At 40.2% G+C, this 15,382-nt stretch overlaps 1 protein-coding gene across 2 annotated transcripts in view; it reads left to right on the forward strand.

Annotated features, from left to right (window-relative positions):
• The window catches only part of PIK3R4 (phosphoinositide-3-kinase regulatory subunit 4), a 47,521-nt gene that overhangs the window by 12,416 nt on the left and 19,723 nt on the right, over window positions 1-15,382 (forward strand). For both annotated transcript variants that reach the window (XR_009547104.1, XM_007529831.3), the window contains exons 6-9: window positions 919-1,140; window positions 2,349-2,522; window positions 8,347-8,492; window positions 10,953-11,156. Coding sequence is in view for 1 of the 2 variants with exons in the window: in XM_007529831.3 (XP_007529893.1) it covers window positions 919-1,140; window positions 2,349-2,522; window positions 8,347-8,492; window positions 10,953-11,156 (746 nt within the window). In the remaining variant the exon portion in view is untranslated. The remainder of the gene's footprint in view (window positions 1-918; window positions 1,141-2,348; window positions 2,523-8,346; window positions 8,493-10,952; window positions 11,157-15,382) is intronic.

A 15,382-nucleotide genomic window follows, 5' to 3' on the forward strand; every position in this document is an offset into this window, starting at 1 on the left:
CAGGGGAGCCGCTTCACAGGCGGTGAAGCAGGTCTGCAGGTGTCTGTCTTTCTCTCCCCCTCTCTGTCTCTGTCTCCCCCTCCTCTCTCCATTTCTCTCTCCGTTCCTAGCTAACAACGATAACTACAACAATAAAAAACAAGGGCAACAAAAGGGAAAATAAATAAATATTAAATATAAATATTAAAAAAAAGACTTCACAGGACATGTAGTATATTTTTTGGTATATTTTCTGGTTTTCTAAAATACAGTAAACCAACCTTTAATTTTTTTTTTTTTCCCTAAAAGCATTACCCACGCTCATCAGATTATATCCTGGACGCTGCTTCTTAAGCGTTTCTATAAATTAATGACACTCAACAGTGTGCTTTCTTTTCTGGTGCTAGTCAGGGTTTCTCCTTGAGCCTTGAGTCTCATGGTTAAAGTGATTTAATTAGTGGGATAGTAGACATACGTTGACGGCATGGGCTTACTGGTGTGTTCTTCGGTTTGTATTTCAGCATCTCTGTCCTTCAGAACTTTGAGCAGGGAGAACACTAGTGATTATAGTCGTTCTGTGGCGGCGTCTGTAATCATTCTAGGTATTTCTACTTAAAGGATAGTTGGGTGGTGGCTCACCTGGCTTAGTACATACATTACAGTACTCAAGGACCTGGGTTCAAGCCCCCAGTCCCCACCAGCAGAAGGGAAGCTTCACAAGCAGTAAAGCAGTGCTACAGGTGTCTCTCTGTCTCTCTCCCTCTCTATTTCCCCCTTCCTCTCAATTTCTGGCTGTCTCTATCCAATAAATAAAGGAATTAAAAAAAAAAAACTTCCTATAATCATTCTATTTCTCTGATGAGTAAGAAAAGACTGGGTCTGTATGTTTTTATGGGAGGAAACTGATCTATACTTCTTTTTTTGTTGTTTGTTTTTCAGAGCTCCAAGCCTTACATGAAATGGTTCAGCAGAAAGTTGTCACTTTGTTAAGTGACCCTGAAAATATTGTGAAACAAACCTTAATGGAAAATGGAATAACTCGGCTGTGTGTATTTTTTGGACGTCAGAAAGCCAATGATGTCTTATTGTCCCACATGATCACTTTCCTAAATGATAAGAATGATTGGCATCTGCGTGGGGCTTTTTTTGATAGTATAGTTGGTATGTATTTTTTTTGTTTTTAAATTCATCTTTAAATTTTTGCATTAATCTCTCTGATATTTTCATGCAATCTGAAGGTGACAGTTCTAACACCATGAGTCCTTTATCACTGATGAGAATGTTACAGTATCAAGGTCAAGAATTCTTTGCCAATTATCAGATAAATCGAACAGTTTGATATTGATACCATTACTATCTTGAACAATTATTTTCTTTGTCCTGGAATTTCAAAAGGGTGTTTTCTTTTTTATGTTAGAGGTGAAAGTAATACAGCGTCTTCATCTTATCTGTAATATTGGGTTGCCAGAAAGGTCATGGCACATTTTTGCATAGAAAAACAGAAACAGCACGTCATAAGTTTTCTGACAACCCAGTAAACAACTTCCAGATTTATCTGTTTTTGTGATCTATTTCATTTCTCTTTCTCCTCCCTCCTTCCCTCCCTTCCTTACTTCCTTCCTCCCTCCCTCCCTCCCTCTCCCCCTTTCTTTCTGACTAGCTAGGGCCTCATACGTGCATTGTTTCGTGTAGTCAGACCACAGCACCAGAGCCACCCCGGCACCAGGATTTGAACTTTGGCCATGCATGTGGCAAGGCGTGTAACAGCACCCAGGGAGCGGTTCATCTGAGGCACCTCCCCCACCTCTTTTTTATTTTCTTTTTTGATCCCTTTTATTTTTTAGCTATTCTAATCTGGTTTGATTGATTTCTAGGCCTTTGCTAGTTATCCTTTTCCTCTAGAATTATGTCTGCCACTTGTATTATCTACTTTTTCTTTTACTCTTTTTGCTGCAGTACATCCTAAGGAGATGAAAGGGCTGCATGGAGCTTGCATGCCTTAAGATGATTTACTTTTGTTCTCTTATTTTACTGGTGACTGTGATATAAGAGTTCTCTCATTACTTTGAAATTCTTCCACAGTTTTGTTTTGGTTTCTGTTGTACTGAAGCCCATCTGAGACCAGTCTGATTCTCCTTTTTTTAGGGGACTTATATGTTTCTTTCTTTTCATTCATAGACTTCCTCCCCCCTTGGAGTTACATACTTTCTTAGTTTCTTTGGTATGGGTGTTTGTCCTTGATTGTTCTGGCTAGCAAGTGTGCTCTCTTCTCTTGGGTGGCTGCTCAGTATACTTCAATTTTATTGTTTTACTTTTGGTATTCATGCTGTTATGTTTAGAATGACCATATAATTGCTTCTCCTCCTCAGGTGTTGCTGCCTATGTTGGCTGGCAGAGTTCCTCAATTCTCAAACCCCTGCTCCAGCAAGGTCTGAGTGATGCTGAGGAATTTGTTATTGTGAAAGCCCTTAATGCCCTTACCTGCATGTGCCAGTTAGGGTTACTGCAAAAGCCACATGTCTATGAATTTGCCAGTGATATTGGTAAGTTTCTATTTCTCATAGTTGAAGTGGAACAAGAGGTGTCTAGGAAGAGAAACTAGTAGAGCGTTGTAAAATTTATTTTATTTTATTATTATTTATAAAATGGAAATATTGACAAGACTATAGGATAAGAGGGGTACAATTTCACTCAGTTCTCACCACCGGAACTCTGTATCGTATCCCCTTCCTTGATAGCTTTCCTATTTATCCCTCTGGGAGTATGGACCCAGGGTCATGCAGAAGGTGGAAGGTCTGGCTTCTGTAATTGCTTCCCTGCTGAACATGGGCTTTGACAGGTGGATCCACACTCCCAGCCTGCCTCTCTCGTTCTCTAGTGGGGCGGGGCTCTGGGGAGGCTGGGCTCCAGGACACATTGGTGAGATCATCTGACCAGGGAAGTCAGGTTGACATCGTGGTAGCATCTGGAACCTGGTGGCTGAAAAAAAGATATAAAACAGAACAAATAGTTAAGCTATAAAGCAGAACAAATATATTTCTGTGCAATTTAGAAACAGATTTTCAACTTGATTGCTGCGTTGTGGGTTGACTCTGCACATATGTGTAGCATGTAGATGTTTGTGTGCTTGTGGGAGACATCAAACAAGCAGGATCATTTTGTCCTCCAGCCCAGGCTGGGAAATACCTTTTAACTTTAGTTATATCTTTATTTATTTATTTTTTTTTTGTATTGTTATGTGGAAAACTGAGAAATGTTATGCATGCACAAACTACTGTATTTCCTGTCGACTATGAAATATTAGTCTCCCAATAAAGAAATAAAAAAATAGTTATATCTATATGATCCTTGAAAATGAAGATTATATTTTGCTTTGCTATTGACTTCTGACATGATACAATACTCTGATTCAAAAAACAAAGGAGGTGGGGCAGGATAGTGGTATATTCAGTTAAACACACACATTGACATGAACATAGACTTACTTTCAAGCCCTCACTCCTGATCTGTGGGGTGGAGGAGTTTCATACGAGATAAGGCAGTGTTGCAGGTGTCTGACTATCTCATCTCCTCTCTCAGTCTCTCAGTTTCTGTACTATCAAATAAAAGTAAGGAAAAAAATTTGCAGGGAGAAGAGAGAAATAGTCTGTTTTGATTGATAAAATTTGCAGTTTTCATATTGTATTGGCAGTGTTTTTTTGTTTTCTTACTTGAGCTACAAGAGTACTGAACCTTGAAAGATCTGCTATGTCTTAATTTTTCTCATTGTTTTAAGTGCTAATAAAGTAGAAATTGATTATTGCTAGCGTCCTAACAAAATAAAAGGTGTTAGAGTGTTTTTTTTTTAAATTTTTGGTGTAAGGCAGATATAGAAGGCACACATGTTCTCATAATTTTATGATTTTAGCTAGCTACCTGCAGTGTGATTATCTCCAAAGGCCCACATTTTCCTTGCTTTTGACTTTGATCTTCCTAGTGAATAGTTTTTATGTGTAGTTATGTACTTTCATGTTCTGATTTTACATAGTGCCTTCTTTCTGTTGCCTAATTATTTTTGAGATTTAGTGTGGCCTGTAATTAGCAACTTCATATCTGAAATGGATGTCCATCAGAATTAAACAAATCATTATCATTTTTTTTTGACTTTTTATATTTTGCAGAGACTTTTTTGGGGGCCCTGTTGTTTCTAGTCATTGATCATAAGATAAACATACAGGGTACTTAAAGGTGTTTGGCATCAAAATAAATTTTTCTTTTTGTATAGGATAAATCCAGTGGTATAACCTCTTAGACCCTTAAAACTGAAACTAAATTTGGTACCAGGCTTAGAGACATGTCTCGCCACAAAAGGTCAATTATTTGTTGCTGTTTTAAACTTTAAAAAAAAAAAAAAGATTTACATAACTTAGAAATACCTATTTAAGGACCTTGCCCTCAACTTGGATCAACAATGGTAGAGAATGTTCCATCCTCCAAAGGGAGGCTGGACAATATACTCTATGTTAACACCTGAGGAAGATGGGTCCTGATACTGGGACAGCTTGGAACATTCCAAGCTACTTATGACCATAGAAAGTGAGCTCAGATCTGCAGGGATGCAGAGGTCACATAGGCTCCTAAGCTGAATATGGGCCCCAGATCACATCAGATCGATGGGGTTTATAGTCAACAATATTTATACACATTTCCCATATTTGGGAGCTATTCTCTTCCCTGATCCAGCTTTTCTGGTCCTTTTTCCAGCCATGACATCATCTCCCCAGACAATAACTTAGATCCACCAGCATATCAGATTTCTGGCTCAGAGGAAAAAAAAAAAAAAGAAAGAAAGACAAAAAACCTAGCATAGCCACAGGCCCTTTGGAATATAACTAAAATAAACCTACTAGCTATCTACAGAACAGAGACACTCCTGCTCCCCCCACCCCCCAACTCTTCACCTGTACTATTCTAGCCTTTAGGTCCATGACTGGTCAACAATTTGTTTGGCTTTGTATGTTAATTCTCTTTTCAGCTACCAGGTTCCAGATGATAGCAGGATGCCGGCCAGACTTCCCTGGACAGACAGCCCCACCAATGTGTCCTGGAGCTCTGCTTCCCCAGAGCCCTTTCCCACTAGGGAAAATGAAAGGCAGGCTGGGAGTATGAATTGACCTGTCAACACCCATGTTCAGCAGGGAAGCAGTTACAGAAGCCAGACCTTCCACCTTCTGCATCCCACAAGGACCTTGGGTCCATACTCCCAGAGGGTTAAAGAATAGGAAAGCTATTGGGAGGGGATAGGATGTGGAGTTCTGGTGGTGGGAATTGTGTGAAGTTGTACCCCTCTTATCCTATGGTTTAGTCAGTATTTCCTTTTTATAAATAAAAAATAAAAAAAAGGGAGTCAGGCTGTAGTGCAGCGGGCTAAGCGCAGGTGGCGCAAAGCACAAGGACCGGCATAAGGATCCTGGTTCGAACCCCGGCTCCCCACCTGCAGGGGAGTCGCTTCACAGGCAGTGAAGCAGGTCCGCAGGTGTCTATCTTTCTCTCCTTCTCTCTGTCTTCCCCTCCCTCTCTCCATTTCTCTCTGTCCTATCCAACAACAACAACAATAATAATAACTACAATAAAACAACAAGGGCAACAAAAGGGAATAAATAAATAAAATAAAGATTAAAAAAGATAAATAAATAAAAAGAATACCTATTTAAATAAATATTAAAGTTTACACCTTTCTGTTCTGCCTATAAGCCATGTAGTGTGTTAATGTGATTCTTAAAGGGAATAGTAGTGATAGTGATTATCATTTACTTTAAAACTATACCCTTGGGGGCTGGGCAGTAGCACAGCAGGTTAAGCATACATGGCGCTAAGTGTAAGGATCCCAGTTCGAGCCCCCAGCTCCCCACCTTGCAGTGTGGTCACTTCACAAGTGGTAAATTAAGTCTACAGGTGTCTATATATCTCTCCCTCTCTCTGTCATCCCCTTCTCTCGATTTCTCCCAGTCCTATCCAACAACAACAAGGGCAAGAAAATGGGGAAAAAGTGACCTTCAGGAGCAGTGGATTCGTAGTGCAGGCACCAAGCCTCAGCAATAACCCTGCAGGCAAAACAAAACAAATGAACAAACAAAAAACTATACCTGTCCCATTTAGATATTATTAATACTCGTCCTCCCTTTTTCTTCTCTCCAGTGACTGAAATGTGTTCAATGGAGCAAAGATTGAGTATACTGCATTATAGGAACCCCTTTCATTCTGGGTGCTTGTTTCAGAGTAAGGTGCTTGTTAGCGCATCTTGACATTGACGCTGTACAGCAGTCAACCACAAAAATTTCACAGAATGCTTGGGTGGATTTCTTACTTTGAATCTGTGGACTGTATGGGTGTATCTTCTTTGGCTTTACACCTATAGATTGTCTATAGTGACTGGTTCATCTTTGTCTTTCTGGTGGGCCAGCCTCGTGGGGAAGCAGCAGCCCGCCCAGGTTGATGTTATGTTCATAGAGTAAGCCTAGCTAGAGAGTACATTTCTAATCTGTTAATTTGAACATTCCACTGATCAAAGGAAAGAGTAAGTCTGAGCCAAAGGCTGTAAGACCAGTCATGTGAGAGTGTGCTTGCTTGGCCATGAGGTTTGAGCCTGGCCCCCACCACACTGGTGGAAGCTTTGGTACTGTCATCCCTCTGACTGTCTGAAAAAGTTGGTCCAGACCAGTCAAGCCCCGTGGACTACACACAAAAGATGCGAAAGCAATGGGCAAAGAAGTTTGTCCTTTGTACTGTGAGCACTTAGCAAGAGTGATTGTGGGGGTTGGGCCAGGGCACACCTGGCTGAGCACACACCCATGTGTGTGGGTTCAAGCCCCTGCTTCCCACTTCATTATAGTGAACCAGGTCTGTAGGTGTCTTTCTGTCTCTCTCTATCTTCTCCTCCTCTCTCAATTTCTCTGTCCGACCAAAAGGAAAATATGGCCCCTGCCGTGAGTGGTGGCCAGTTATCACTGGTCCCAGTGGTAATGCTGATGGGAAGAGAAAAGTGATCGTGTAGGAAGTCGGGCCGTAGCGCAGCGGGTTAAGTGCATGTGGCGCAAAGCGCAAGGACCGGCATGAGGATCACGGTTCGAGCTCCCGGCTCCCCACCTGCAGGGGAGTCAGTCACTTCACAAGCAGTGAAGCAGGTCGGCAGGTGTCTGTCTTTCTCTCCCCTTCTCTGTCTTCCCCTCCTCTCTCCATTTCTCTCTGTCCTATCCAGCAACGATGACATCAGCTACAACAACAATAAAAAAACAAGAGCAACAAAAAGGAACTAAATAAATATTTAAAAAAAAAAGTGATCGTGTAGTTTATACATGAATGGAATATATGTCACCTAACTTTTGCAAGTCTTTTTGTTTTTACTTTTTGTAGGTTTTTCGGTGTATTTTTTTGTTTGTTTTGTTTCATTTTTCAAGTCTGTTTTCACTGTTGTCAAAGGGAAACTCTTTTTGGTTATCTGAGAGACTACGGAGTATTTACAAAATATTCACAACTAATAATGTAGTTAGAAGGATTGAGAATAGGATGCCTTTGGAAACAGAAATTTTAAACTCATTTTTCCCCTTCCATTGTTAATATAGTTAATATTAGCATGTATTAATATTCTTTATCTCTATTATAAAATAAACAACCTATAAGTGCTGATGTGACTGCCTTTTCTGAACTAATACAATTTTTTTCTAATTTTAGTTTGAATTTTTTCTAAATCTTCAATTAGTTAAGATAATTGATTTCGTGTTTAATATGCAAAATCAGTTAGAAAGGGTGAAAAGCATTCATTTAGTTCCAGTTGAACTTTATAATCTAAACTCTAAGAATGGGCATGTTTTCAGCTCACTTATATGCCTGAATGGTGCATTAACTTGACCAGATATTTTCATTAGAAAGGTCAGGTAGGGGTTGGGGAAGCAGTGCAGTGCTTGTGCAGAGAACAGTAGAGTATGTGAGAAGTCCTGGGCTTGGTCCCAACACCAGTGCAGCAGTGCACTGACCAAAATCAATGAAGAACCCGTAATCTTATTGCTGTGACTTGGAGATGAAATTTGTTTGTGACTGCTAGTGTTTAATCCAGTTTTATAAATGAGTAGATATCTACCAATCTTCATTTGTGACTAAAAAGTATAAATTTAAATTCTTAGAAAGCAGGTAACTGTTTTATTGTTTTTTGTTTGTTTTTATTAAGCTCATAGGGTTGAGTTAATGCCTCATAGTGGTGATTTGTAAACGAAGGCATCTGATAAGAACATGGTGGTGGTGTCCTTTTATCAGTTGAGTTATGTAGCCAATTGTCTACCTTGATTGAAACAACGAACGTCATTAACCCTTGGCTTTTATTCCCCCCTTGAGCCCCCTTCCTGTGTCACCCCAATCTGTGGATACGCTACGGTGCCGTGGGATTTACCACAGTTGTGGCTCATCAGATAAGCACAGCTGACGTCTACTGCAAATTGATGCCTTACCTTGACCCATATATCACCCAGCCCATAATACAGGTATACATGTCCCTGTTTGGAATCACTTCTTCTAAGCTATGCTATTAAAACAAACAAAGAAAAAAAAAAACTGTTGGGAGTCGGGCAGTAGCGCAGTGGGTTATTAAGTGCATGTGGCACAAAGTGCAAGGGTCGGTGTAAGAATCCTGGTTCGAGCCCCCGGCTCCCCACCTGCAGGGGAGTCACTTCATAGGCGGTGAAGCAGGTCTGCAGGTGTCTTTCTTTCCCCCCTCTCTGTCTTCCCCTTCTCTCTCCATTTCTCTCTGTCCTGTCCAACAATGACGACATCAATTACAATAACAATAATAACTACAACAATAAAACAACAAGGGCAACAAAAAGAGAATAAATAAATATACAAACAACTGTTTAAAGAGTCCATCTTACTTTTATTTAAATCTTTAAAAAATTAAAATGGACTATAGTATTTTTACCTTTCTTTCAAGTTAGCTAATCACCTTTGAAAGTGAGAAATTCAGAAAAGCCTTTTTTTTAAAAAAATTTTCAGTAACTAGTTCATTCTATTTTCTTTCTTTTCTAAAAATCTAATGCCTCTTCTCCAGCCTTTCCCCACCACCAGCAGTAGGATATTTGATGATAAACTTTTGTCTTCGGTTTGTACAAAGCAGTTATGAGCCCAATTTGTCAGTGTTAACAGTCTTCATTTTGCTTGGTGTCCAGCTGTCAAAACAGGTATTTAAATTGACTGGACTGTTGAGTGATGGTTCTGGCTATTAAAACTCAAGCTGTTTTTACTAAAGCTCTCTTTCCCATTTTGAAAGTCACCTCCCCTTCTGGTTTTCTCTTTCCGTACTCTGATATGCCTTCCCCTTGGCAGGGGAACAAAGGCTTTGTGCCTTCAGTCTTCCTTTTCCCCATAAATCCATCAATTCCTGGAGATCATCATTATTTATACTGTTCTTAGAGTTCTTTTCAATTTTTTAACTTTATTTATTTATCGGATAGAGATAGCCAGAAATTGAGAGGGAAGGGGGTGATAGGAAGGGAGAGAGACAGAGACACCTGCAGCCCTGCCTCACCACTCTCAAAACTTTCCCTTTGCAGGTGGCAACTGGGGCTTGAACCTGGGTCTTTGAGTACTGTAACGTACGCTTAACCAGGTGCGCCACCACCCAGCCCCGAGTTATGTTACTTTCTTCTCTACTCAGCAAATTATATATACATGAAAGATGGAGAGGAGAATATACCTTTTTAAAAAGTTTATTAAAACTTCTTTGGAAATCACATCTAGAGATTTCTGCTAATTTTGACTATGAAGTTTGCTAATTGGGCTTGGATGGATTCTCACGTGGTAGTACACACATATTTTGCCATGTGTGAGGACCTGGATTGAGCCTGTGAAGCCACATGGGGACACCTTGCACAGGGGAAGCTTTCTGAGTGGTAGAGCAATTCTCTGGTGTCTCTCCTCTCTCTTCCCCCACCCCTCCATCTGAAAAAAGAAATAAAGAGTCTGCTAGGAGTGGTGAAGTCTTATAAATTCCCAGTGTCTTTGTGTTGGTGGAAGAGGTGGTTGTTAATAGCACAATTGTTTTGAAAGTGTTACTGGGTTTTTAAAAATACTGCATGCATTTGTAACAATTTTTAATGGTGATGTACCAGAATAATTCAGACATGCAAGTGGCTTGAGTGATTTGTTAGAAAATTATACCAGAGCTTTCACCCCATCTTGGATGGAGCTTGAAGAAATCATATTAAGTGAGATAAGTCAGAAACAGAAGGATAAATATGGGATGATCTCACTCATAAGTTGTAGTTGAAAAACAAGATCAGAAGGGAAAACACTAAGCAGAGCTTGGCATGGTGGTGGTGGTGGTGGTGGTGGTGTTTCAGGACCTGGAACATGTTGGCAGAGGGCCTAATGGGGGTTGTATTGTTATGTGGAAAACTGGGAAAATGTTACGCATGTACAAACTATTGTATCTTACTGTTGACTGTAAACCACCACCCCCCCATAAAGAAATTAAAAAAAGAAAATTATACCAGGGTTGACAAAATATCTCACTTAGATAATTGTCATGTGTGTGATCTAGATTGAAGCCCAGCCCCCACTCAGTGCTGTGCTCTCTTTTACTCTGTCTCTTTGCCTCTCTCTAAACCAACAGTTACCCCAAAAGCATTATTTCCTCAGAAATTTGGAGTGGGGGGGGATCTCTTTAAACTTGTAGATCAGATTTGTAGCCTGGGTATTGATCATCATTCTTTCAGAATGATAGACATAGCTGTCTGCTCTGATGCTATCATAGTGAGCAGAAACAGACATGTTCTCTCGTGTCCCTAGCACTTGGTCTTTTGAGCAAAAACTGTAGATGCTGTTATCTCCCATGATCACACAAAACAAACATGATGACTTTTAAGCCATTTGTGATTATTGGATCTAAAGATACTTCTACTATATGTTGTGTTTTGGTTGAATCCACTTTTTTCCTCCTGTTATAGATTGAAAGAAAACTTGTTCTGCTCAGTGTTTTAAAAGAGCCAGTAAGCCGTTCTATCTTCGATTATGCTTTGCGGTCTAAAGATATCACTAGCTTATTCAGACATCTTCACATGCGTCAGAAGAAACGGAGAGGATCTCTTCCCGACTGCCCCCCACCAGAGGATCCTGCCATAGCACAGCTTCTGAAGAAGCTGCTCTCACAGGTTGGGTGATCTTTCTGAAATATCACATCTAAATGCAAATCTTAGAGAAACATTGAAGCACTTACACAGTTATTTTATTATCTAGATAATTTTGATTCATGAAGTCGCCAACATCTGCATTTGTTTTGGCATCTACTAGTTACTGGGGTGATGATAAGCTGGTGGGTTGATCTAAAGAAGTTGTCATACGAGACTTTCCTTTGTGATTACTTGCTATTTAAATTATTGAACGAGTCTGTATAAATTTAGACTGAGGTAATATTCTTCACTTAGTCCCATCTTTTACTAAAAATAGACTGAACTTTATTTAAAAGAAACATTGCAAAATATAAGTGCAATAGTACAGGAAAAATCTGGTTTTATTTCAGACCAAATTTAGAGAGGTCTGACTCCAACCAAATGGTTGGAATTAGGAATTTTTCATGCATTTTTGATGTAATAGCCCAGTTTGCTGTTGGGTCTTAAAAGCCCATGAATTTAGATCAGGTAACAAATCTTGTTGGAACTAGAAAGTAATCTTTTAGCAATTATATTTGGCATTACTAGGACCTCTTTAGAAATACTAACTAGATTCATCATCCTCTTTTAGGAAGTATATGCAGAACCCTGGGAAGTCAGGATAGGAATAAAAATAGTTTTAACGATGCAGTTTGTGAATGAAATACTTGGTGAGGCAGAAAGCAAATGCTTAGTGACAACTTCAGTTTGCATGGTGCTTAGTTAAGATAATGTTGGTCACTCATGCCTCGCTTAACAAAAAAAAATGATTGAGTTTTACAGAGAGAATCTGTCAGTTTGGGGAGATGTATCACTTTCATGCATTATGCTGGTCACTAAATCTCCAGTGCTGTTGGATGCACAGATGTTTTTTTGGATGTGGGAGACTGGTTTTGTGGGAGGTTCCTATTCCTATTTGGGTTCTTTCGGTCTGAGTTTGCCTGCAGGCTGCCCCTGTCTCTGATTGACCCTTCCAGGCCAGTTACCCTGTTTCCTATATAACAAAGGCTTAGGGTTAAACACTTTTTTTTTTTTTTTAATTGCTGCTAGGGTTATTGCTGGGGCTTGGTGCCTTCAGGAAGTCACCACTCCTGGAAGCCATTTCATAAAATTTATTTTTTGATAAAGGTAGAAACTAGGGGGAGAGGGAGGACAGAGAAGAAGACCCCTGTAGCACTGCTTTGCCTCTCGTGAAGCTTCCCTCCCGCGCATGGAGCCCCGGGCTTGAACTGAGGCTTTGTGCACGATGACATGTTCTCTCTACTGGGTGTGCCACCTCCCAGTCCCAGTATGATTTAAATTATCAGTGAACTTCGTTGGGCTTTTCTTTTAACCTAACTTTTATTTGTTTGTTTGTTCGTCCGAATGTATTTTCATTTTGGATGGAAACAGAGAGAAATTGAGAGGGAAGACAGAGGGAGGAGAGAAGTACCTGCGGCACTGTTCTGCCACTCGTGGGGCTTCCCCTGTGCAGGTGAACAGCAGGGGCTTGAACCCAGGTCCTTGTGCACTGTAACGTGTGTGCCTGGCCGGCTGTGTCACTGCCTCTCAAGAGGACAAGGAGCGGACAGGTCTTAGGCGGCTCTAGGAAGAAGTCTTGTCCTAGCTCTCTTCCTCTAGCCCCTTGTAGCCGTTTCTCTGCCTTCAGTTCTTTTTGGTCCCTGTATTCCCTGAGTTTCTTGGGATTGCTAGCAGAGGCTTAGAAGCAGGGAATGCTTTGAAGGAAACAACTGAGTTCTTGTTCCTAATGTCAGGACTACAGAAAACAAGACATATGTTCAGCTTCCACAAATGGGAATTTATACAGATCTTTTTTTTTTTAAACTTGGGTTTCTGTAGTCTTATATTATTATATAGGAGCTACACTTGAGATATTATGAGCAAAATAGACCTTTTTTTTTCAGATTTTTAAAAAATAAAAATAGACCTTTCTAAACTAGCCTGCATTGTTCCTATATGAAAATATGTTCAGAGTTTCAGTAATAGGCTTAAAGTACACTTTTGGAACATTACCCATATGGAAGTTAGACTTTGCCTGTCATCCAGACTTTCAAAAGGACTTTCCATCTGGAGGTGACACATGGCAGGGCTGATTTAGACAGATCTCATCTACATGAGGTCCCTGGTCTCATTTATTTATTTGTTTATTTTGTTGTCACCAGGGCTTTATGACTCCAGGCTGTCTTTTTCAGATAGAAAGAGGCACAGAGGTAGAATAGACACATGGTGTAAGATTGAAAGGATAAAAGGATACAATAGAAGGTAAAATTTCTCATCATGTCTGATCCCTACCCACCCTGTTTTTTGTTTTTTTCTTTGTTGATTATGAATTTTTAAATTTTTTAAAACTTTAACAGTAGTTTCTGGTTTTGAAGTAGCTTTGGTTTACAAACTTCTGAATTAATTCAGAAATAAAAATTTTTACTTCTTCAAAATGCACTACTTGATCACCACCTCTACCAAATCACCAAATTCTCTCTACCAAAGACCACTCTCCCTCCTCAACCTTTTGTGAACCTCAGTTCTGCTGTATAGCTGTTGTTGGATTTTGCTTATTTTCCTAGCTTCTTGGTTTTCTCCTTATTAGTGTACATGTCTCAATATTTTTATCTCATGTGAATTTTTTAAAAAAATATTTATTTACTTAATTTATTCCCTTTCTGTTGCCCTTGTTGCTTTATTGTTGTTGTTGTTATTGATGTTGTTGTTGTTGGATAGGACAGAGAGAAATGGAGAGGGGAGGGGAAGACAGAGAGGGGGAGAGAAAGATAGACACCTGCAGACCTGCTTCACCGCCTGTGAAGCGACTACCCTGCAGGTGGGGAGCTGGGGGCTCGAACCAGGATCCTTATGCCGGTCCTTGCGCTTATCTCTGTTCAGTATTTCTTTTTCCTTATTTTTTATTTATTGCCACCAGGCCTATCCCTGTAGCTTCATGCCTGCACAGCAAATTTACCACTCTAGATGACTGTTATTTTTCTTCTGATTTTTTTTCCCTTTCTCTTTTTGAGAGATACAAAGAGAAATTGAGAGCAAGGGCTAAGCTAGGGAGAGAGAAAGTGAGACACCTGCAGCACTGCTTCACTTTTCATGAAACTTCCCCTCTGCAGGTGGAAACTGGGGTCTTGAACCTGGGCCCTTGTGCATGGTAAGGTGTTGTGTTCTCTTCTGTGTGAGCCACTGCTTGGTCCTCTTTCAGTGATTCTTGTAGGTTTGGTTTATTGGTGAGAAATTACTTCGGCTCTTCTTTGCCTGCAGAGTTCTTTGTGCCTCCTTTAAATGTGATTGACAACTTGGCAAGATAACGTATTCTTGGGTAGATGCCCTTCCCACTCAGTGATCTGAATATGTACTGCCAGTTCTTTCAAGCCTTTAGAGTTTCTGTGGAGAAATCGGCCGCCAGCCTTAAGGGATTTCCTTTAATAAATGACTCTTTGCTTTTCTCTAGCCACCTTCAGAGTGATCTCTTTGTCTTTGATCTTTGCCATTTTAAATATAGTGGGCTTTGGTGAATTTAGACTTGGATTCATTTTCCTTGGAGCCTGTCAAGTCTCCTAGATGTGTGTGTATGGGAGCGGGCGGGGTGTGTGTGTGTGTGTGTGTGTGTGTGTGTGTGTGTGTGTCTATCCTTTCTTTAATCATTTAATTTGGAGCTATTCTCAGCCAAAATTAATTCTAAGATGTATTGCACCCCTCCTACACCTCCCCTCCTTCTCGAACCTCTATGAAGTAAATGTTCCTCGTGATGATGTTGTTTTACAACTCATATTCTGTATTTTAGAACTTCTTAAATTCTGTTTTTGTTTTCCTTTCTGTGAATTTTTTTTTTGGGGGGGTGTTGGTTGAGGGGATCCTGGCTTTTTCTACTTTATCTCGTCCTCCACTTTGATCTTGGTGTTTTTTTTACAAATGTTTTCCTCTGCTGTGTGTACTTTGTTTTCTTTCATTTTTTGCTCCGTCACTGCACTCTTCACTCCTTTGATGTCTTTTATGAATTTATTTACCAATTTCCTCATTATTTCCCTGAGTCTGTTACAGTTCTCCTTAGCTGTTATCCACTTAGGGAGCTTCTCAAAGACCATAGCTTTAAGCTCTTTATCTAGAGGTTTACATAGCTCTGTTGTAGAGAGACCAGAGCACTGCTTGGCTGTTGCATGTGACGGGACTGGGCATTGAACCTGGGACCTCCTTCATGTAAGTCCTATGCTCTGTTGCTGAGTCATCTTCTC

The sequence above is a fragment of the Erinaceus europaeus genome, chromosome 21, assembly GCF_950295315.1.
Source record: "Erinaceus europaeus chromosome 21, mEriEur2.1, whole genome shotgun sequence".
In the NCBI taxonomy this organism is placed as follows: domain Eukaryota; kingdom Metazoa; phylum Chordata; class Mammalia; order Eulipotyphla; family Erinaceidae; genus Erinaceus; species Erinaceus europaeus.